Source organism: Manacus candei, unplaced genomic scaffold, assembly GCF_025592945.1.
Source record: "Manacus candei isolate 608988 ecotype Guabito, Panama unplaced genomic scaffold, ASM2559294v1 h1tg000035l, whole genome shotgun sequence".
NCBI lineage: Eukaryota > Metazoa > Chordata > Aves > Passeriformes > Pipridae > Manacus > Manacus candei.
Genome location: NW_026138083.1, coordinates 7,250,124 through 7,273,725, shown reverse-complemented (window position 1 = coordinate 7,273,725; position 23,602 = coordinate 7,250,124). Strand labels below are relative to the sequence as shown.

The 23,602-nt window shown below is 40.9% G+C and overlaps 1 protein-coding gene across 3 annotated transcripts in view; it reads right to left on the bottom strand.

The window, feature by feature from the left end:
* Window positions 1–23,602, bottom strand: part of MACROD2 (mono-ADP ribosylhydrolase 2) — an 840,112-nt gene that overhangs the window by 77,875 nt on the left and 738,635 nt on the right. For all 3 annotated transcript variants that reach the window (XM_051792687.1, XM_051792686.1, XM_051792688.1), the window contains exon 9: window positions 9,973–10,054. In XM_051792687.1, coding sequence (XP_051648647.1) covers window positions 9,973–10,054 — 82 coding nt within the window. The remainder of the gene's footprint in view (window positions 1–9,972; window positions 10,055–23,602) is intronic.

Sequence of the window (23,602 nt, the reverse complement as noted above, 5' to 3'; positions counted from 1 at the left end):
TGGTTATTCTTCTGGTTGGAGAAGCAGAACGCTGACTTTCCACATGGCTTCCCCATTAAAGCTCCGGATTTTGGGAAGCTCTACCAAGATGACAGTGCTGGATGGAAAAGGAATGACAGACCTTGCAGCCCGGATTGAGAGGAAAACTGACAGTGACTCAACTAACAGCAAGGTCAGCCCATCCCCAAGAAAAGTCACATCAGTATTTAGAAGGCTTGGGACACAAGGAAACCTCCTAATCTAAAATGTGTCATATGGCTGAGAGCACAAAATTTTCCATCTTCTAAGTTGGGCTGCAGTACATAAATTTAAGTTATTAGATGGGTGATGTATGGGAGAACAGTTTCCACTGTTCAAGTACAAAATAATTTACAGTTGAAAGCCAACCTATGATTGAAACTCATCCTCTAACTCCCAGGGTAGTTACCTGGGGTAACTATATCTCCAAAGACCAAAGAGCTTCACGTTTGGGAGCAAGTTGCTCAGAGCATACACATTTGTGTAAGTCACAGGCTCCCTGGTGGGGTAATGTACCAAAGTGATGCCTGTGACTCTTCCATTGCCCTCTCCCTTGTTACCTGCTGAGCTCTGGGAAATAGAATAATTGCACCCTATCTGCTCTTACTGACACTGGAGAAGAGGATGCCTTCTTCTGTCAGATCTTTTCTTTTTCCTTTTGCCTTGCTGGTCAGGTTCTTTCTCTGTCTCCCTAGTCGTGACATACAAGCAAACACAAGCCAGATGGCTAAAACCATCAATCTGTGTTAAGATTTATGTTAGGAACAGAGAGGTGAAAGGCTCTAAATACCGCTGCTAATCCCCAAAGCCATTAAACCGCCTCCTCCTTGTTGCTCATGCTTCCATTTGCATTCTCCTTCATGTCAGCACACGGAGAGCCAGTGCTGCACAAACACCTTTTATTTTTAACTGTGCATGCATTGAGGAGCTCTTACACCAGAGTCAACTCTACGCTGCAGGAGGCTGCTACTTCATCTGCATTCAGGTCCTGCATCCCAGGCTGCATGCTGCTGGCTCTTCCCTGCCTTCCTCTAACCTTTCCTCAGCAGCCCAGTCTCATCCTTCAGGATTCGTTCCTTTTCTCAGCATTTTCTGCTGTTTCCTGACTTCCAGATATTTCCCTGTTCCCAGCCAACCCATGTGTCTCAGTCTGCTCCTCCTTGCAAGTGTGGCTCCATGTACTGACCATAACCAGGGGAGAACTGGAAGGGCACTGTGGGACTGGACCAAATCCCCTCTGCAGCCTTGTTATGAACACGCTCTGGCAAACAGAGCAATGAGATGGGCAGAGCTGTACAGGAGGCTGAAGTGACAAGCTGGTGATCATGCTGCCTTAAAAAACCCCAAACAAACAAAAAAACCCACAAAAACCTTTCAGTACTGGGAGCTACAGCCATCCTCCTGAGCTTATTTGCTATGGAAAAAATAGGAGTCTGGCTGGGAAAGTTCCTGCTGTCAAGCATTTCCCTAGCAGGTATTCCATGATCTGCCTGCACAGTTTCCACTGGAACAACAGCAGATGAGCAACAGCCTCACACTTCTGAGGAAATGGATCCCATTTTGGGTCAGTCTTGAAAAGCTTCTTGTGTCCAGCCTCAGAGCAGGCAGTGCTGTGGGCCAGGGTACTTGCCTGATGCAAACCACCTAAACCATGAAAACATCAGGTTTCCAGCAGCTGAAAAGATCAAGCAGGTTCTAACTCTCCACATTTCTCTCTCACACCTTTCCTAAACTTTATCCCAAAGCTTTACCTACCTGACTACACGATCATCTTCATACCCTTAGCAAGCTTTACAATCACGTGTCTTATGTCTGTTTACAATCCCTACTAGTTGAAAATCACTTCTTTTTGGTTGCTGACAACCACTTCCGATACCTAAAAGGAGTTTCATGACAGTGTACAGGGTCTGTGTCCTCCTCAACCTAAGAGTCAATGTTGTTGTAGCCCAGTAAACCCCACAAGAACACAAGAAGGTTTCATGAAGCCCAAATATATCTGAGGCTTGCAACAACCTAGGAGCTCACAAGCTCTTTTGGTTGTTTTGATTCCTCCAATTCAATTCTCCACTGGGAGAATGTAACAGACAATAGCCCAGAAAAAGGCAATGTTTTCTCTGAGTAAAAGCAGATTTGGAAATGTCTGGCCGATGAGATCAACTAAACCCAAGTCTGACTCTTTTCTTCTTTACTAGTCAGAAGTTCTATTTTCTATAAAGCTTTCCCTCATCCTCAGTGCTCCTAAGATGGAGAAGAAAAAAAAGAAAACAAAAAGGCCCTTAGGAAAAAAGTGATTCTTCTGCTTTGGAAGAAAAAATAGGACTTCTTTTGGTTCTGAACATTTGTATCCCGTAATCATGAAATCCAGGCACTATATAAGCCTCCACCTGACACTGGGTGAGTTAAATCAAATTTTTTAGTCTAATTATAAAGAAACTTTCACTGATACACTCCATGTATCCTGGACATACTGTAGCACTAGTGGTGTTTTCCTTCCCGTGTTGCTTAGTTACACCAGTCCCACAACATCGGAGCCTCACGGAATGTAAAATGTGTTTGTAGCTTTTGAAGGCATATCAAATAGAAACCCTTAGTACCAATCTCCTAAGAAGTTAGGCACTGGTGTTTTTTTATTTTGTCACCACATAGATGGCCTCTTTTATGTACCATATCACTTGATCTGCTGTAAAATACATATACCCATATGAGCCTCAGCTGCACATAAGGCTATGCAGTAGCTGCTGATCCCACTGTGAGGAAACTGGACAACCTTGTTCCAGTGCAGGAAATGGTGCTTGCAGACAGGATCAGATTTGGATTTCTATTTCCCAGATGCTTCTACTTTACACAAAAGGAATGAGGCACTCCTTGGGAAAATAGGTATCAGATTTTAAAAAAGAGCCTATTGCAAAACTTCCTTATTTCCTCTTGGCCCTAAAATACTGAAAATAACCAGGTTTTGTTTACACAAGTGCTAAATTGGATGCTTATGCAATAGTCACACACAAAGTGGTATATTTTGCATGTGGTGATACATTTCCAAATACAAGCTTCTAACAAAATCTCATCAGCAACCTAAGGCAGAGGCAATCATATGGAACAAACCCAAATTTAACTGCATTCTTTGAAAACAGAAGCACTTGAGTACCTGAAGTCACTCAGTGTCCGTGGCCAGAGAGGACAGGATATTTTGGATGATAACATAAAATGCATTTGGAGTCCTTTACATGAGATACTACAACATGCAACAGAGCAGGAAGAAAAGATCCCTGACCAAAGATGTATTCGCAGAAGGTATTAACAAGAAAAAGCCTCTGTTTTTTCTGTTGCCAGGCATCCGTGTGCGAAGGGCCGAGTACAGAAGGCAACAGCAATACACTTCCCTCCCCTTACACCAGTCTCTCCCTCAGCCTAAGGTTACACATAGGCCATGGTGATTAATATCTGTCATTGGACAGTCCTTTGTTGGTGGAGCTAATCCCCTTTTTAACTATATTTAAGACCTAGAGGCTCCATAGCACCTCATAGCAAACATTCTTAGATCCTAACTGTGTGTTGGGTGAAAAACTACTTCCTTTTGCTTGTTGCCATCCTGATTCATCATTTCCTGGGACACCTTGAACTTCTTGTGTTACAAGAGATGGTAAATAACTGCTCTGTATTCACCTTTTTAATTACCATGCTCATCATCTTCCCTGTGCTCTCCCACACTGTTATCACACACAGCAGCCTCGTACTTGCATCTGCATGACCCCTGCACCTTCAAGGACATCCTCATCCACCTGACACTTTGCTGCTTCAATGCAGCCCCTATCCAGGTGTCTCCCAGGAACTAGAATGCAGGGATTTGGAGTGAGTGGGCAAATACATAGAAACAGCCATTTCCCCAGACTTCTGGATTGATTGCAGGCTCTGTTGTCAGTCTCACAAAAGGAGACAAGGAAAATGTCTACAAAATGCTACTGGAGCAAAGAAGAGGAGGCTCCGTTTAGCAAAGCAAGAGCAAAAGTTCCTTACAATAGCACTTTTATAGGTTATGGTCCCACTGCCCATCCATACCCTGCTCAAGCTGTGGCAGCAGCTGTCTGACACCCACTGAAACATTCTCACTCGTCTCTGCCTTTAACACAAGATTTCCTCCCCAGATTTCTAATCATTAAATGCTGGCATGGAGTCCAGAGCAGGTTAGATTGCTGTGAATGCACAAATACTGAGACGTACCCTGGCATGCTCTCAATGGCTTCATACACACGATGGTCATACACCGTCTCATACACCTGAAAAGCCAAGAAAGACCTACAGGAGGCAAGACAAAAGTTTCACAGGGCAGAGAAATCAGAGTCCCCTGGGCATCCCAATACAATAGCATAGGGATTGCAGCTCCATCAGAACTGCAGGGTCAGAGAAGTGAGACGCATTTGGCTCCTTCCAGCAAACAGCACCTTGCAAGCTTTGTGAGGGAAAGCAGGGAAGAGAGGAAGATGATGGTCTGACTGCTTGTAGTTTCAGCCTGAGAAAACACTGAATCAGCTCTGAGTATGAGAAGCAGGAAAACCTCCATGGAAATGGGAACAGCAGCTGCAACCAAAACCTTTAGGATGGCCCTCCCTGATCAGGAGGAGGAGGTCAAAGTGATATCAAATTCCCCCAAATATTACTCCCTAAGGTCCATTTCCAGGGGGCTTTGAGCCCTGGTGGTCTTTGTACACCAGTCAGAACCAATCAGAAAAAACAGAGCCTTGTGACTTACGAGGCAAATCACTGCCCAGGTGAAACCTCCCATAAAGGAGATCAGGCACTTCCAGTAAACTGCTTGGCACCTATCCACAGAATAAAATAAAGCCCATGAAAAATATTTTGTGGAATACACTCAGCTGATGAATTAAGGAAACGAATCGGCTCATGAACACTGCAAATGCAAATAGAGAGGCCAAATTTATCAAACAAATTACCCATTTGATACAGGATTACTTACTAAGGGCTAACTTACGACTCCTTTGCTCACAGGGAGGACTGCTCCAGCCGAAGTGCAGTCTGCCATGGTTAGTGGAGAGGGAGATGCTTCTCAATACCAGTACAGAAATTACAATCCCTGTTTAGGAGTTCGCTCACGTATTAGTGCAGGGATCTGCCTTTTTAATACAAAGCCCTTCATTCAGCCATTTAGACAGTTTCCAATTTGATTCCAAGCCTGGGAGATCTCTTAACAATGAATTTCCTCTGCAATTGTAATACATTTGCACATTTATGCACAAGCAGGATGCTGTGCATCCTCCTGAAGTAACAGAAGAATTAATATAAGGCAGTAGCTCTTCTCCATATGGTTTGGGTAGGGGGGACAGTGTTTTCATCAACCAGGATGAAAGCAGAAAATGCATTAAATGTCATAACCTGAAATAGAGGGGAGAGGAAGTTTTCTCAAGATGCGGCAATTTCTCTGTATTTTTCCTAACACCAACTGATACGGCTCAAAAAAAAAAAAAGAACAACCTCTTGGGCTCAGCATCCTTTCATTAGCTCTGAAAGGACACAAGTCTAAAAGTCTGTATCTTCCATCTATCAACTGGTGTAATAAAAGTGCAAACCTGTCCCCTCTCTAACAATTTTTGCAATGCTTTAGTGAAGTAATTTTGTTACCCTGTTTAAAGTAGCAAGAAGTAATATAACCTTGAGTGCTGCAGCTTCACAGGACGGTCCCCCTTATAGCATTATTTTTGTCTAAAGAACATTTTCAGAAAAAATGGTTCTCCTCTCCAATCCACTGATAACAGGTGGTAGATTTAGAAATACTTTAAGCATTACAATTGAAGATAAACCTTTCATAATATACGACAGTCACCATGAAAAAAAAGCATTTGCCAAAGGTCCTTACAAGATTATCTGTCTGACATATTAAGTAGCTTGGTTTACACAGTATACAGAAGGGAAAAAAAGAAAAAAGGTATCTTTGCCTCCAGCTGGCAACTGTTTACAAATACTCTTAATTTTCCTCCTACAATAGCATCCTAGAAGTAGCTATCACTGTAAGGCAAATGTTGGTAAATCTAGCTTTTCAAGGGGGATTGGTTTTATACCATTTCCTGGTCAGTCTTATAAATATATATATATATTTAGCAATAACAGTAATGTCCAGTGTCTGGGCTTCATGTAGAATTCTATTAGAAGAAACAATGCATTCCAAGACAAAAAAAATGGTCCGAGTATCAGCTCTGTTCCCGGAAAGCTCACTCATACTAGTAGTAGCAATGAATCCAGCGATGTAAGAACTACACATCTGAGCCAGAACTGCAGGCATGGATATTTTATTTGCCTGAAAGATATGTAGCAAGACATTCTCTCAGATTAAGCAGAGAGAATGTTCCAACACAGCTGAAGGGAGAATGGCTGGGTTATCTCATTTCACAAGGAGATAGGACTCAAGTTTGTAAGAAGAAAAAAACCCCAAAACTGTTTGTTGCATCTAATATGTTAAAACAGTGATCCATCTTAAGGAAAGAAGATTGGTTTTTCTACTGTAACAGTCTTTTCCTACCAGAACATACAAAAACTTCTCAGCAAAACCTCAGACGTTCAACAAAAATTCTGCCTGGACCAGAACTCTTTACTCGCCAAACCAGGACTTTTCTGGACAACCACTGAGATGAGATCCTCTGCCTGAGTTAAAGAAAAGCGGTTCTCTGCTTCCCTTTGGAGCATGCTGCCTCTGGCTTGGGTTCTCTACAGGCTACTGATTACTGAGATCAGAAATGCTGAGACAGTGACAGTTGCTCTGTTACTGCACAGTTTTGCTACATTCCCAAGACATGACATTACTTCGAAGTCTGTCTCTTCCCTCTATATATTTAAAGTTTCAAATGGTAAGGCTCTTGGCAGTTGTCTTAATATCAATATTATTACTTGACTAATTTCTTTGGCATTCCACTCGCAAAATAGGCTTAATGATATGTTCAACTAATGGAACAATTTCCCTATATCTATGTTCCACTTACTCTAATGCACTGAGGTGTAACTCCAGCTTCATTTCATTATCACTTGACTAGCTCAAGCACTTGCATGTCTTTTTTGGATTTATTAATGCACTGGGTTTAAAGTCATAACTACTTATGTATATAACTCCATGAATATATTCTTCTTTCTAAGCATTTTTGTCCACGTCTATTAAAGTAGATATATTTCATTATGTTTCTGAATGCAAGACACACTTTTAAAACGCCTTGATGTTTTTTCTCTAAGCTTAAAGCAATACCTCAGTGTTATTCTCTCCTGGGAGTGTTCAGATAGTGTTTTATCAATTTAAATTTAGGGCAAGTCTATCCTTAAAGACTTTTATTTCACTACATTAATAGTTTCACTTAAAAACAAACCCAAACCACTAGTTTAATCAATTTCTTCCAAGTGTAAATATCAGGAACTTATTAGCAAAGGTAGAGGTAGTTGCTAACTCCTTGACTAAGAAACCAGTCCTGCAAAGAGATGGGATAGCCCTACAGTGGGAGAGTCTGCTGATATCTTGTCCAAGTCTGCTTTGTTAAATGCAGATGGCAATTCACAAGAGACCCAAAAGGGAGCAAACAGCAGATACAATGGTCATCTGGTGATCTTCATCCAGACCTTCAGCTGATGTTCTCACCATGTGGCATTTAGGATGGGGCTGACTTCAGCTGACATCTGTAGAAGTGGTGGTACTCTGTGGAAAAGTGTCAATTGAAGACAGCAAAGAAAGTCTGAGATTGTATATTAATTGTTAGGGCACTCCTCCAGGATACTGATTATTTCTCCAGGGGCACTTCAGGAGAGTCATTTGGGAAGCATGTATCTGTCCTGCCTCTCCCTGTCTCCTCACAAGTTGAAGATCTAAGTGACTCCTATAAGAGCATACCAAACTTGTATCTTGGTGATACAAGACACTAAAATAAGACCTCATGAATCCCTGACTACTGACCTCCCCACAGCAAAGCCTTCATTGAGTCAGGAATAAAGTTTTAGATGCTAAACTGGTTCCTTTTAAGGCTATGGCTCATCAGACAGTATGTGCTTAGGTCCTTCTGGAAACCAGTAACATTAAGGCATACCAAAACGAGAACCATTAGTGTTGAGAAAATTGCAATGAGGAGTCTATGAAAATGGGTCCTAAGGTCTTTTAACATTCTATACCAAATTATGGATGCTAAGAAGTAAACCATCTTTCTCTGGGCAGCTGTAATCTTTGGATCAACCTTTTGCATAGTCATATGCCTGCAAAACACTGGATTTAGATGGTCTCCATCACAACCACCTCTCTGTAGTCACACATCAAAATCCCATTTTTAGTTCAAGCAAAAAAATTGTAAAACCTTTCCATACATGAGAATGAATATACTTTTAAAACTATGGTACAGGTGATCATCTACATAATGTCGTGGAATGCAATTATGGTTTTCTATAACATGAGATCCAACCACACAGGTTCTCTGTAGGCAGGAGTTCAACAACATCAGGTTTTTAAAAAACCTAAAAAAGAAATCTTCCACCTTCCTCTCTTTTTGCCTTTGGGCTTGTCATGTTTCAACTCTGAAGAATCTACTTGTCTCTAAAACTTTCAGGCCCAAGTGGGTTTTACATTTATAACAACAATACAAGGCTCTAAAGCATGATTTCAAAGGCTTTAATGATGCAGGTGAGCATTAAGACTCTTGATTTGTTGACAAACTGATGTTGTATTCTACTCTGGCTTAATTTGAAGGGCAGAGACAGAGCCAGCAACAGTAGGTAGGGTACTGCCACTTTATCCTATGGGTTGGGGTACACTGCCAAAAAAATAAAATCACATAATGAATGGATTAGACTTGAATGCAGCCTTTGAAATGCATGTTCAGTGTGCTCCAGACAAAAATATTATTAAGCAGTTAGACACCACTGGGTGCTACCTGAATAATTCAATAGGTCTTTAAGTTTCAGGTGTCAATCATTACAAACTGGAGATTACAAAGTCATCTACAAAAAGCTTTGTTCTAGTGAGATGAGACAGAAATATCAAAATTTCCACGCTACCAGCCAAAGCAAGAGGAATAAAAACCACTGTGGCTACTGTAACAACACATTCCTGTAGAATTAATAGAGACTCAGAACACACCAAAGCTCTGCTTCCTATTACTCCAAGGCCATTACCACTAGACAGACAGCCAGCATGAACAACAACTGCCACTTCTGAAGCGGGTGATAAAACAAAATACTAAAATCTGGATCTTGTCACACGAAGTTGGACTGATGTCAGCGCAAAGAAAAATAAAATGGGAGAAGGTTTAGGGTTGATAAAATTACAGAACACAGATTTGTAATGATGTATGATAAAAACAAATCACAGGCTTATGGGGGGGGGGGAGGATGGACTAACAAATTTACTATCCACAAGGTTTCCTTAAATTCTAGAAAGCAACCTCCTGTGTGAAATGTAAGATGAATGGCTAACATTTCTGAAGTGCTCCAGCGAGAGCCATCTTTCTCCCATTCATTCTTGCACAGGGACAGCTCAAGTTTAAAGTCCTCATTCAGACACAGTTGGGCTCTAACCCCTGTGGTATCTTTTCAGACCCAGAGAAGCCCTACCAGCATCGTTAATGAAAGAGCAAAGTGTGTACTAAGTGTATGGAAAAGCAATATACACTAGGAGCTACATACATTAGTGCAAATCATTTTGTTCTCAAGAGTCAAGAGAGCCAGCACCAAGAAATACAGACACAGCAGAGAATGAAGGAGCTAGCTGTACAGAGCATACAAAAGCAGTATCACAAGTAGTTCTGATGGTTCACACATTTTAAATGTCTGCATTTGTCCAGGATCAGAGCCTCTATGTGCAGCTGATCTTTAAAGAAAGTTCTCATTATAATATTTGGCTTTGGAAAGAAGACAAGATGCCAACTGTTGTCTTTTTGTTGCACCCTTTTTTGAAGTCAGATGGTACTTGATTACTATACCTACCTATAGGGAAAAACTCGCCCATTTTCTTCTTGAAAATTTTGTAGTCAATCTCCAAAAAGACACAGAAGATGATACGATCCACCTGTAAGAAACAAAATGATTCACAGTGAAACGATTGCAATCATCCATATTGGTAATAATAGCCAATAAAGGCAAAGAAACTTTTAAGCCAATACACTTTTATGCTCCAGGCAAATAAGAAAACATCATAGGGATGCATGTTTTGACTTTATTGCGCATCTGTGTTGTAATTTATAAAATAACCTTTGCAATCACAGCTCACAACTGTATTCTTTGTAAACTGCCTCCTGTTTATGCAAACTGCTCTTGAACACAGTATAAATGACTTCTGGCATTCCAGATGAGGGCTGGGATGCAATGTTTGATGGAAGAGTCACATGGGGGGCTTCTAATAAGCATACAAAAGAGTAAATGGGTAAGCAAAGAGCTCTTTTTCCAATCCTTGTCCGACAAACCTATTTGCAAACCCATTTAGTATTTTAAAATGGCTCTAAAAGGTTTCATGTGGTTTTAATTTACATGAAAACACTCGCTATAATACAAGCAGAATGCAGCAAAAAACAAAAGCTGATTAGATGACAGGTAGCACATGGGGTAAATAAAACATTTAATATGCCATCTACTTCATCACGGCTGAGCATATCAATGAAACCACAGCCCGTAATGTATGCACCACCCACCAATGAGTTCAAATAAATTCTTTGGGAGATCACTGTATGTGAAAAGCTTTTCTAAAAGACACCAAAAAAAAAAAAAAAAGCTAAACAAAACAACAGCATTCTAAAGCCTTTTAGGCTAAAAAACACCCACGCTGAACTTCAGCCTTGTAATTTCTTTGTGTTATCTGTTTGCACTGCCCAGCACAAACTGTCACTGTAGCCAAAACCCAGCTTGGAGGGGGTCTGAGGAAGGCAAAACGACCCTCCCACAGCTGAGCTGAAGGACCTGCAACCCAGTAATCATCTTTTTCTCTGAAGTTCGTAAGAGCTTAATCAGAAAGGGATGAGTCCCAAACAACAGGAAATTCAGCATCTTGTCCTGGTGTCTCCATGGGTAATAAGATGATCTGTCATAGCAGAACTACTCAAGAGTGCCTTTGCACTTGCTAGAAGAAGCATCAGCCTTCCCCCTGCACGGAAATAGTGGGAGGAATGCTCTCAAAAAATTCCTTCTTTCCCTTATCTTCAGTAGAAAATGCTGGTTTTTTGCTGGAGCTGCTCTTGGAAGCCAAGTCCAAGCCTTGGCTTCAAAGACACTGTTATGCTGAACAGCTCCGGACGTCATTTCAGAGCCCATTTTGGAGCATCCCAGTAGAATACAGAAGGGGATGAGAGCAGGTAAACACCAGTTAAGCTGGAAAATGCCAGTACCTACTAATAAGGACATCTCTGAATCAAAGGTGACTACAAAACCTGAATGATCATACTAGTTAGGAAATTTCACAACTAGCGATAGGACAATTTGCACCAGGGGAAGTTCACATTGGATATTAGAAAAAATTTCTTCACTCAGAGTTGATATGGTTTTTGTGGGCACGGTGGCATTCACTCACAGGTTGGACTTTCCAAGTATGATCTTGGAGCTCTTTTCCAGCCTTACTGATTCTGTGATACTATATGAGACTGAAGGTACAGGCTATGTTAGTCTTAAGGAATAAAGAGGCTTGTAAGCAGGAGAGAAAGCAGCAGGGCAGAGCAGGGAAGCGTGTTGGCAGATTTGTCAGCAAGAAGACTGCCTGTTGCTGTCTGCTTATATGATTCTCACAGAACCAAGCTGTTCTGTGCATCCCTCGTAAATAAATCAGGCTAGACCTTAAAAATATGCTGGACTGTGGCACCAGCTACTCTTCACAAAGGGTATAACAAAGACCTTGACTAGTTATATGCTCAAGTCTAAAAGCCATACTCATCTTTGTACTCAGGAATTCATAATGTAAATTATCATTGTCCAGAGGTGCTACATTCTAACAACAGGAGAGTTTAGATGATCTTAAGGTACCTACTAACCCAAATCATTCTATGATTCTATGTTTCTACCTAAGTTGGGTGTTTTCAGGAGGGAGTCCATAGTTGGTGAGTGCTTAAATTACATTTAATGTGAAAACTGGATTAAGATAGTGCTAGGGTGGTGCTAGATTGTCATCTTCTATCTCCACCTTGTGAGCAGAGCAGATATTCAAGCACTAGAAGTGATAGGCCCAATATATGAACCAGAACAGAAAAAAGAGCAAGGATGGAAATGTATAAAGCAGAGGAGGAATGATATTCCCACGCAGAGAAGTTCTGAGTCTCTATATAGTCTCATATTCTCTGCTGTAAATCCTACAGACATTTGCCTCATTCTATATAGTCCAACTTCTCAAGGTGTTCCCTTTATTTATTCAGTGCAGCTGACAATGATAAAACTTCTGCAAATGAGAATTTCCACTCCTTCTAATATAATTCCTTAATTTAAAGATAAGGAATCTCTCTGGAAACAGCAGACTATTTCAAAATTTCTAGCCTCCTGACTGTACACATCCTATATATAAACCTGTTCCATTTCTTCTTAGTGTGAGAAAAAATGTTCTATTTTTAAGTATGCATAAGATACTGTGATGACAGCTGAAATCCTGTGTTTATCTGATTGAATGGCATGTGTTGGCAGATAGTAAATCTGAAATTAACCATATTCTATCATCCTGCCAGTCATTGACTATTTTATCTAACATCCCCCGCTAAAATAACTCGAGATTAGGTAGGGAAAGTAACCCTTGTCCTCACTGTTCCCATTCTAGCTACAATATGGAGAGGTTTAATCCAAGTGACTACCAACCTGCTTTGCCTGCTGGCCTACAGAAGCTCAGCAGGATTTTTAGGATGCACACTTAGGAAAGTTACTCCTTATTCAAAGAGGAAATCTCTCCTCCCATTTGGCTTGGAAATGGCATCTTGATTCGAGTGTCACACCACCCCTTTAGAGAGGGCAAGGAATAACTCCCAGGGACTCCCCCTGGCTGTGCCCAGGGAGCTCGCAGTGCCTTTTGTAGGTGCCTAGCTCCTCCACAGCTGACCAAGCACCGCTCAACTGCAGCAGAAGTGTAAAGGAGCTCCAAGCTGAAGGTATTAAAGCTCATCCTTGATTGACAGCTCTTTTTTGAAGGCTGGTATTAAAACCAACCATCCTCTGTCAGAGCCTGATTAAATTCTGGTCGCTTCATGGCTATGAATAGGTGGATCAAAGAATCCCAAAATTAAGAACACTGCAGCACAGGAAGAAGGGAGTTAAAATGCATGAGCTGTTCATTTACTAGGCAGCTTCACAGCTCAAGGCTGTGAGTATATTTGAATTCTATTTTTTTTTTTAATATATTTTTTTTCTTGGGCCCTGCTCTCCTTGCCAGGCTCTATTTCATTTTGATGGGGATAACTTCCAGGTGGTTTTGTTAGCTACACCTGATAAGAATTAGTAAAATTCTGCATTGCTTACAGAGCTTAGGCTATTTTCATAGAAACCCAGAATGGTTTGGGTTGGAAAAGACCTTAAAGATTATCTAGTTCCAATCCTCCATCATGGGCAGCAACACCTTCCACTAGACCTGGCTGCTTCAAGCCCCTTTCAGCCTGGCCTTGAACACATTTTTTGCAGTACAATGGACCTTAAGACCAGGGTTTTAGGATAGTTCTCATTAAGTGAAAACTGCTTCACTGGGTATAAAAGCACTGTTGACCTAATAGCAGCAGCAGTGACCTGGGTACAAAGAAAGCAGCAAAAACATTTCCTCCTGGTTTCTGCTCATTGGGGTTTTGTTTGTTTGTATTTTCCCTGGTGACTTTGAGAGCACTTTGCATCTTGTGAGTTTTCAGTTTACTGGCAAGTTTCTGCACCCTGGGTATGTTCATTCATAGACCACTAAGGGTCTACAAGAGCTCCATGGGAGGCTGGGCAGGTGCTCCGGGACTAAATGGTCATCGCAGCACGGGAATGATGAAAAGCTGCTGAGGGTCCCACAAACCCTTCCTAAAGGACCCTTCCCTCTACTGCAATGTGTGAGAGGACACTGCATGTGTATGTGCACATCTCTGTGTGCAGCTGCTGCTATAGGAGGAATTTATACTCTACAGCTGTATCTATATAAAAAAGACAGAGAGAAAGTTTTTACATGGGCATATAGTGGTAGGGCAAGAGGGAATGGTTTTAAACTAGGAGTGGTTTAGACTAGATGTTAGGAAGAAATTCTTTACTGTGAGAGTGGTGAAACACTGGCACAGGTTGCCGACAGAAGCTGTGGATGCCCCATCCCTGGAAATGTTCAAGGCCAGATTGGATGTGGCTTTAAGCAACCTTGTCTAGTGGAAGATGTCCCTATCCATGGCAGGGGGGTTGGAACTAGGTGATCTTTAAGGTCCCTTCTAACCTAAACCATTCTATGCCTCTATATATATTTTAGCATCGAAAATGTCTACGTTTTTATCTCAGCTCTTTTGCTGTGGTCTCAGGCAGGCTGTCTGATTTCTCTGACTTAATTTCTCTATATGTCTAGGGGACAGGAATACCTTGTTCTGCACTTATGCACTGCTTCAAAAAGATATTGCCAAGCACAATCCACAGGACATGCCAAATGCTGTCATAGGTATAGCTATATGTATGCCCAAGTGCCAAGCTGAATATATCGAGCACAGATCTGAAGCAGAAAACTGATCAAAAGCCATTATAGATTATTTCACCTAATGAGTGTTTCCATGCCATTGCCACCCTGTGTCCTGACAAAATAACAGCTCACAATGAAAACAAATCCAACTGTGTTTCAGCACTCCCAAGTATTTCATGCGTGTCCCCAGTACCAGGATATTTACAAAAAGTTTCATAACCATTTAAATCTTACCAGAAAATACACAGTAGAAAACCAATGCAAAATCATTAAAAATGTTTCTCAATCCCAAATCAAATGAATGTTGTAACAAATAACAAAGAGAAGGAAGCAACTTTTTGCTCTTTGTACGTGTAGCAAATCCCTTTTATAAAACACCCCTTGCCTGATCCCATCAGGACCTACTGTCTTAAGGTGATGATGAACACCAGAAGCTTGCTGAAACATTTTTCATTTATCAAAATTCCATGGAGTTAATTCAAAACCCAGTGAAGCGAAACAGAGGGGCTTTATTGACTTCAACGTGCTTGGATCGGCGCCTATACTCTGTAACACCAGATAGAACGTTTGCCTCCTTAAGAATTCAAGTTGTTCTGATACAGATATATCTTTACCCCAAATGTTAGATACTTGCTCAAAGATATCCTTAACAATCATGGTTCAGAGCTGCCTGAACCCACTAATACACCTAGACTACAGTGCTGGTTAGGAAGGAGTCCTGAACCTTCTAGGCCAGTTGGATGGGGCTTTAAGCAACCCCATGGCAGGGGGTTGGAAGTAGATGGTCTTTAAGGCTGCTTCCAACCCAAACCATTCTATGATTCAACCACACTGCAATCCCCCATTTTGCTTCTAATTGGACTGCAACTGGTCGGGTAGCCCTGTTGGCTTTCATTGCCTGACGAGACATCCCTTGTAGAAACCAGGGGCAACTAAGTCAGGTTTCCAAGGCATGCTCTTACAGAATCAAAATCTCAGTTGTAGGAAGAACAGAATAAGGAACAAGAGATTTTAATGCACCATAAGGTCAGGACAGGAGTGTCCTAGCTCGTCCCTGCACATCGTGTGAAATGTCTTCTATTTCTGTGACAAGGGCTGAGTTTGCTGTTCTGAAGTCCACATCTCTCTCTTGCTTATCTTCAGGGACCCCATTTGCCATCTCTTTCTTTTCTGTTTTTCTGATAGAGTTCCTCCCTGCCCAGGACCAAAGTGACTCACTGAACTGCCTACATACAGAAGTACTCTTCAAAGAGACAGACATTGGTTTCTGGCCCCCTTAAAGAAAGATGTTCTTGACAGTCTCCTCTTCAGCCTGATCTGATCCTCTGGTAATCCTATTGCAACCAACTAACAGATGGAAATACCAGTTTTGCAAAAGAACACAGGCATCTACCATATACCTCACAGCAGCTGTGATCCACTTTGCCAGAGGTGCTGCCTTTCCTGTGCATCAGGCACATCTGGCCAGCTGTCCAGATAGCAGCCTGCCTAACCAAACAAGGTAGAGAGGACTGCATCTCCCCTTGGAAACCAGTCCTGGTCGAGGGCAGAAGTTTTCACACACTCCTTCCGAAGGTGAGTGCTTCAGGCCCTGTAAAAACTAATCTTTTTGCAGCACTGTAAATTAAAATTCAGCCTCCTGGTATTATTACAAATTTCACAGAAACCATTAGAGCATAGAGCCTAGCCGACTGTCTGCTCCTTTTGGCATGACATCATGGTCTATGACTGCAGAATTACTCTCACAAAGAACTTCAGTCAAGTATTTATGGCAAATACAAAGCTTTGGCACTGCCTCCATACTCAGAACAAGATTTAAGCAGGGCAGAGGTGTCAGACTGGTGATACGGTGAATTTGACAATCAACGAACTGTGTGATGATGTTCACAAAGCTATTCACCTCGCCTTAAGAGCTTTACTCTTGGCCCAGCTTCAAAACCACTGCAGACCTGAGCCAAAATGCCCTGCATTTACTTGACCTTGCAGTCATCCAAAAGAGCCCAGCTTCAGGCAGAAAGGACATCTCTCGATCACCCCTCAATCCAGGGAGAGAGAAATGCACTCTCTCAGGACACAGCTCTTTGGTTTCCATGGATTTGAGTTTTGAGGTTCCTTGGAATCCAAAGCAAAAACCTAAATAAAAATCCACATTACTACAAGACTCCTGCTACTAATGGTATTAATGGAGCGTTATGATATCACATCAAGAGCAAATACCCATTGAGGACTAGCTGTGAAGAAGTAACTCTTACTTAAACCAACATATTACTTAGGCAGCCGTTGAAGGAAAAAATAATACAAACCACATGTATTATAAAATGATTTATGCTTATCACAAATAGAGTGGAATGGTTTCTATGGTGGTCCCACTGCAGTTAAAAAACAGAAACAGAAAGTTATTATTAGTGCTTTAATATCCTACTTCATGATGGAACACATACTTCTCTTGGAGACAAAGATAATTAAAAGTCCAAAGGCAATTTAAAAAAAAAATCACAAAACAAAAAACCCAACAAAAACCCCCACCAGAAATTTATTACCAGTTTAAAATATTAATACAAAAAACATCCCTGTACATAGGGCTTTGCAGCAATCCCTGCCTCTAAAACAAAATGCAGTAGCAACACGCTTAACAATGAACCTCAAGATAAATTTAAAATACGGTCAGAATGTCTCTCCTTGTCCTTTGTGCCCGCCTGTTTCTACAGCTCTGCTCATATTCAACAGCTGAGGGCAAATTACTCCCTGTATCACACAGGTACCACCAGTGCAGTTATCACTATGGCCCAAGCCTATCTCCATATCACACATTAAAACCCATAATACTGCTCAGTGGAGAACCACTTTTACCCACAGGTCTCAAGCACACACAAGAACACATCAGCATTGCAGTTTTGTGACACTTTTGATAGATCCCTGCCTCCAGGTGGAGATTTGATGTGTCCAAGGTCACAGAAAACAAGAGCAGCAGAACTAGACAAGGGCCCTGGTTTTTTAACTCCTGTTCTCTCTCGACCAAAGATGTTATAGACGAAAAACAAAAGATCCCATCAGTGGTCACAAGCAAAGTTCACAAGCTTCGCTGCACACCACTGGTTTTCCTCTGGTGGAAATATCCTTTCAATGTGCCCATATATTGTGAGAATCAATAATGATAACTCTTTTTTCCCTAATACATTGCTTGTTTTTTAAAGGTTACTTATTCTCCGTGAGAGAATTCACTCTGTGAATACCTTCAATACCTTTTTAATACAGTGTATTATTCAAGGACAGGCAGAGTTTTCCCTTTTGGACACCTTTGTGCTGAGCCGTTAGTTTTTTGTGTGAACAAAGCACCTGCCTGACAAGCAGAATGGCTATCCTAAAGAACCAAGCTGGATCTAAAATAGGAAATTACAACAGCATTTTTTGAGGAATTCGCAATTTTTTGCTGATCATTTGTATATGTCCCAGTTATATATTGTATGGTTATTCTGACAAATAAGATGTGATAGTCCTGCAGTGCTAATATAAACAGAGGCAGGCTATAAAATAACCAATCCTTAATATTCCACATGTGGTTTCTTTCTCAACTACAAAAAGTTTTTCAGTTTCCCAAAGGTGAAAAAACCTGTAAAACCAGACTAGGATTTAAGGGAACGTCTCAGTATATTTCTTTTGATGGTCACTAAAAGTTATCAGGGAAGGGGCAGGAGAGTAGTTTAAAAATGCATTTGTTTTTACCAAGATATCCATCAATCAGCACAACTCACTTTTATGCCACACAAACACAATGACATAAAGCCCATTAATCTTTTCCAGCTTAATACCTACTGTCCTTTGAAGATACATGTTTGGAATATCTGAAGGCGACCTCCATTTTTCACAGTTCCCAGTCATAGGGCAGCTGACACAGCCAAGATAATCCTGTATTCAGCGAAACCGGGGGAATGAATGGATTCTGATGAATGTAATTTGCTATCTCAGTGACAAATGGCAAATGGGTAGAGAGGGTGTGCATGCAAATATAACTGCGTTAAATAAAGGCTTGTGAAGGATAGTACTCTGAAAATATCTGATAGGCAGTTTTACAACAACCGTGCCTTTTGGAGGAGATAAATCATCAGCTTACTTAGAGTTATCATTATATCCTCATTGTGGAGCTCCGCTGAATAAGATGGAATTGTAGCATACAATCAAGCAGGGCGTTGTGATCCCATAAGCCAAGTTTTTGCATCTCGTTTTACCTTACAACATCAGTTTTTCAGTATCTTTTTAGTACAGCTTGGACTTAAATACCCCAAAGTTCCCACTGATTATGAGCATCATAAACCTGCCTGGGTATCCAAACTGCTGTAGACTAATTCCAAAAAATGTTACATTCCACTAACACCAAAAGCTCTTTGCTGGATTGAGGTGTCACTTCAGAAAATTCTTGTGTTCTTGTTGTAGTACCACACAATATCTACCAATACAATTTCCAGTCCTTCCCAGGGCCAGCAGGAGAATCAGCACTACTTGCTCAGAGCCTATGACTCAAAAGTCAGAATATGCTTGAAAACAGAAACATAATCTCTTCCTTGCCATCATGTTAGTGGCTGCTGCATGATTCTGAATAGAAAACAGCCACAGGTTTTAAAAACACAGAAAGACCAAGTGCTGGTACCTCCTACCCTTCAGACAGGTATGAGTATCACAGAATCAATCAATAGCCTGGGGTTGGAAGGGACCTTAAACACTTCCTACCCCTCTGCCACGGGCAGAGATACCTCCCACTAGACCAGGTTGCTCAAAGCCCCATACAGCCTGGCCCTGAATACTTCCAGGAACATCCACAATTTCTCTGGGCAACCTCTTCCAGCTTCTATATTACGAGTAATTTAAGTTTGGATGCTAGAGCAGCCCCTCCTGCCGCAGAAACAGGAGTGCTGATGTCTTGTGGCTGGGACAAGAATGTTGGTTTCTACCTGTGATGCTGAGAAGTCCTGAGCAGGCTCTTGAGGGTACACAATGAATGTCTGAACTGCAGAAAAAGGGCAGGAGAAAGAGTTCCTGGAAGTAGCAGATGATGGCTTAAACATCTTTTTAGGTGTGCTGTTACAGGCAGGGTAAAATGCCAGTCATGATAAACTCAGCCACCATTTTCTCTGTGAGGTCAAGCAAAGGTTTGACCTCACCTCAGGGGCTGGGGTATGTTTCAACTGCTCACTGCTGTCACTTGGGCTTTCCACACTATTTTCTAAATTATTGACAGAGGAAAAAAAATAGGGTTGGATCTTACAAAGTTGGTTTAAAATTCAACTTGTTTAAGTATTTCCATCTAAAGAGGCCAGATGACCCCCACGTACCAAATTATACAAGCACCTAAAACTCAGAAAGCTTTGCAAAATGTATAATTTGATTAAGTTGTCCCTCAAACCTAATGCATTTGAGAGCAGTCCCCAAAGAAAACTCCCACTATTTCCCTTGTTTGCTCTCCCTTCTTTAATCATTCTCACCTTCATCCTACATTAATGTTCACGTTAGTAACTCTTTATCCAAAAGCCATTGACTTCAAAGGGGTTTTGGATTAGTGCAGTCAAGTTTTTCCCACCCTGCTGGGAAGATGACAGCAGCACTTTGGACACCAATTTTTTCTGACTACATGTAAGTTTCCAACAATTCAACAAGTGTCATAAATATTACACTTTCAGGGGATGAAGAATGCTCACTTAACCTATATTAGCAGCAATGTACTGCAACTCCATATAGCCTCTGTTTGAGGGAGAACATAGGTAGAGATAACATTGAGGTAGAAAGTTAATAATACCTCCCCAATGAGGAGATAAAAACTCCTGTAGTAGAAGCAAAGTGAAAGACCAGCTACAGACCAGGTTAGAAAGCAACAATATACACAGTTTGCAAAACTCTTATTCAGAAAGTTTTAGATAAAAAAGAGCCCTTCTAAACTACAAAAAAAAAAAATGCCTTCCCAAGAATATAGGCCACATGGTATAACTTGAAACAGCTCTGAAACCATTGCTCTTACTAAAACCTGTACTGAATCTCATTTATGTAAATATTACCTTATCTCTCTCCTTGAAGAAAATGTTTTACGATTAAGTTATCTGTCATTTAGAGATCAAATTAAACTCATTAATGCAAGCTATTAAAGACCATTTTCCAAGGACAAAGGCTGATTTTCTCAAATACTGTATGTCTCTCATTTTAATGCTGAAGGTAATCTTTTTGCCACCAGAAAAAGACAGAACCTGGCAGAAGAGAAAGCTATTAAATTTACAATACTGCTAGAAAAAACACTTCCATTCTCAGGGTGCTCACTCCAGTATCTCTTACAAAAAGGAGATAAATTCAAGATCATTTGCTTACTGTATGTCCCCAGTTATACCCTATTTGTGCCTGAGACACTTAGGTGGGTTCAACAAAGTAAATTGGGTTTTGTCAGATAATGATGATTGTAAAATGATGAGTTATTTTCAAAATGGTTGATTACCAGCATCCTGAAAGAAACCAAGCTAGGAATCTGCATGACCTAAATGCAATCTCTATGTCTTTCTTGATAATCAGAAGGGAGATCAGGAAGAACAATGAGCAGTGAGACAAGAAAATTGGATGTAAAATTTCCAAAAAACTCAAGGACTTGAGCTGGCAGCTGGGTCAACTCATGGAATGACTGCACTTCAAAGACTGGTTTTGGGATATCTGCACCTGTGAGAGAGTGAGACCAGTAAGGAAGATCTATGCTTGAGACCAGATGTGATTATAGATTTAGCATGGGAGCTGGGACAGCAACCCAGTCAAAATGTCCTCATGTGTGAGGTCATTAAGCCAGCTTGATACGAGAAATGCCTACGATTGAGAATGAGAGGATATTGCAATTCTAATATAGGTTGTTTAGGAAAAAAAACATCTAGAGGGATATAAATGTTGACTGTATGCCAACATTTTTCATAAGGATCGAAAAGAGAAAAACGAGATTCATCTCTAAGGGATCACTTTTAAATTAATTTTAATAGATGGTAATAGGCTGACAGTCCTCTGAAAATAGCCAACAGATGTTCCAGCACTTTACCAAGTCCCGATGCCTAACCTTGGGTACACCAATTCCACAAAATCCATCTTCTGGACAGAACTCTGTTTCCGCAGTTGGAATCTTAATGATGGCTCTTAGTGGGTTTTGACTTCCACCACTGTATTTAGTTGTTCTGTGGGTTTCAGGGCATGAGCCACAGAGGCGAGCAAGCACAGATTTATGTTTTATTAGAAAGGACAAGAAATTACTTTATTTATGGCATGTTGCTATCTACAGATAGCCTTCACTCTATCTGCTCATCATAAGGTAAAAAGCATCTAAATTACTAAGATGTTGCTCAAATACAATTGAGAACATCAGTGCAATTTATACAAGCTGCTCAAACGCACTGATACACATAAAGTCTGCAAAACCATTTATTGTCAAAATGTCAATGCTAAATGCACAAAAATGTAACTTATTTTATTCCATTAATTAACAAATGTGTGCACAGCACTTATAAATGTAAAAGCACTTTGAGCACTGAGAGCTAAGTAGCATTATTTTTACTCGTGTGGACGCACTGTATGAATCATACATAATAATCACCTCTTGTGGAAAGTATTTTTGGTCCATCGCCAAAACCTAACCTAGAGATTTGGCACTTCTGTTCAGTAAAGCATCTCTAAATGGTTCTGTTTGGGTTCCAGCTGGAAATTTTCTCCAACACATTCATTACTGGGTCCTTCAGAATGTATACCAGGTAGAAGGTGCCTTCACAACTCTGTAATTAACATCGTATAGCGGGACAGCAAACCTTTTACTGCGTTCTCCTTATTTGCCTAAAACATTTGAGAAGACTGGCTCACTAGTGTTAGCTGTGACTTGACTCCTTCTCTTTGATCTGTACAAGATCTAACAGGCGTAATGGATATAACACAGGACTGGGATTCCCTTTCACCTTTGTGAAAGCTGTAGCTTTCAGATTATTTTGTGATCTCCTCGTGAAAAGCATTACATAAGAACTCAATGGTCTCATCATTATCCATCCCCACGCTGTGATTTCTTCCCCTCTGATCCCCCTCTGTCTGGGCTTTCTTTTTCCCTCTTACCCTCTGTGACTGAGGAGATATCACGGCCATGAGATTTCCTTCCCAAACATGAGCACAGAGAGCTTTCACCAGGTCACATTTCGTACCTATAAGCACATCTGTTGCAACAGCCTTGAAAAAAAATCTGCCTGGCTATCCTATCCTTGCACAAAATTGCTTCTCCATGATCACATTCATGGGGGAGAGTCTAAAATAACCAGAGACCAAAAAAACTTCACCATTCTCCTGTTCTGATTAGTTAACAGGAACAGTGATGACTTACAGCTGGCCTGAGTACCACCTGTGGTCAGGTTGGCCCCATGTTTCCAGAGGTTTTGGCTTCCTAGCTGACCTGGTGGTGATACACTCCATCCTTGTTATAGCTCTCAAATCAGGAGATATTTTATGCAAGCCTTGTATTTGTTTAAACACATGCCTATCCATAATATAAATTAGTCTGTGTGGGATTAACCTAGCCAAGAATTTCTATTCTACAAATCTGTCCGGATATTCAGACTTAAAGAGTTTTAAAGACCCTTGTCTGTAACACACCTCACTCATTCCTATTGACAACTCCCCTACTATACCCCAGATACTGATAGGTATATTTATTCAGCATTGTTTTTTATTCTTCAATTAAAGGGGAAAGAAAAACAAGAATGGGAAATATCTGATGTGGTTAACATTGATCTATAAAGCTTGCTCCAATTTGCTCCACTTGAAACAGGGAAACCAATTTGGAGATTTTTAAAAAGAAAGAAAAGAAAGGAAGGATATTTGAACTGACTGACTTTGAACAGATGAAACCTTTTACAGTGTTTACAGTGTCAGCTTACAAACCTTTTCTGGGGCAGCTACACTGCATATCTTATCCATAAGGTAAACACAACAAGGTCC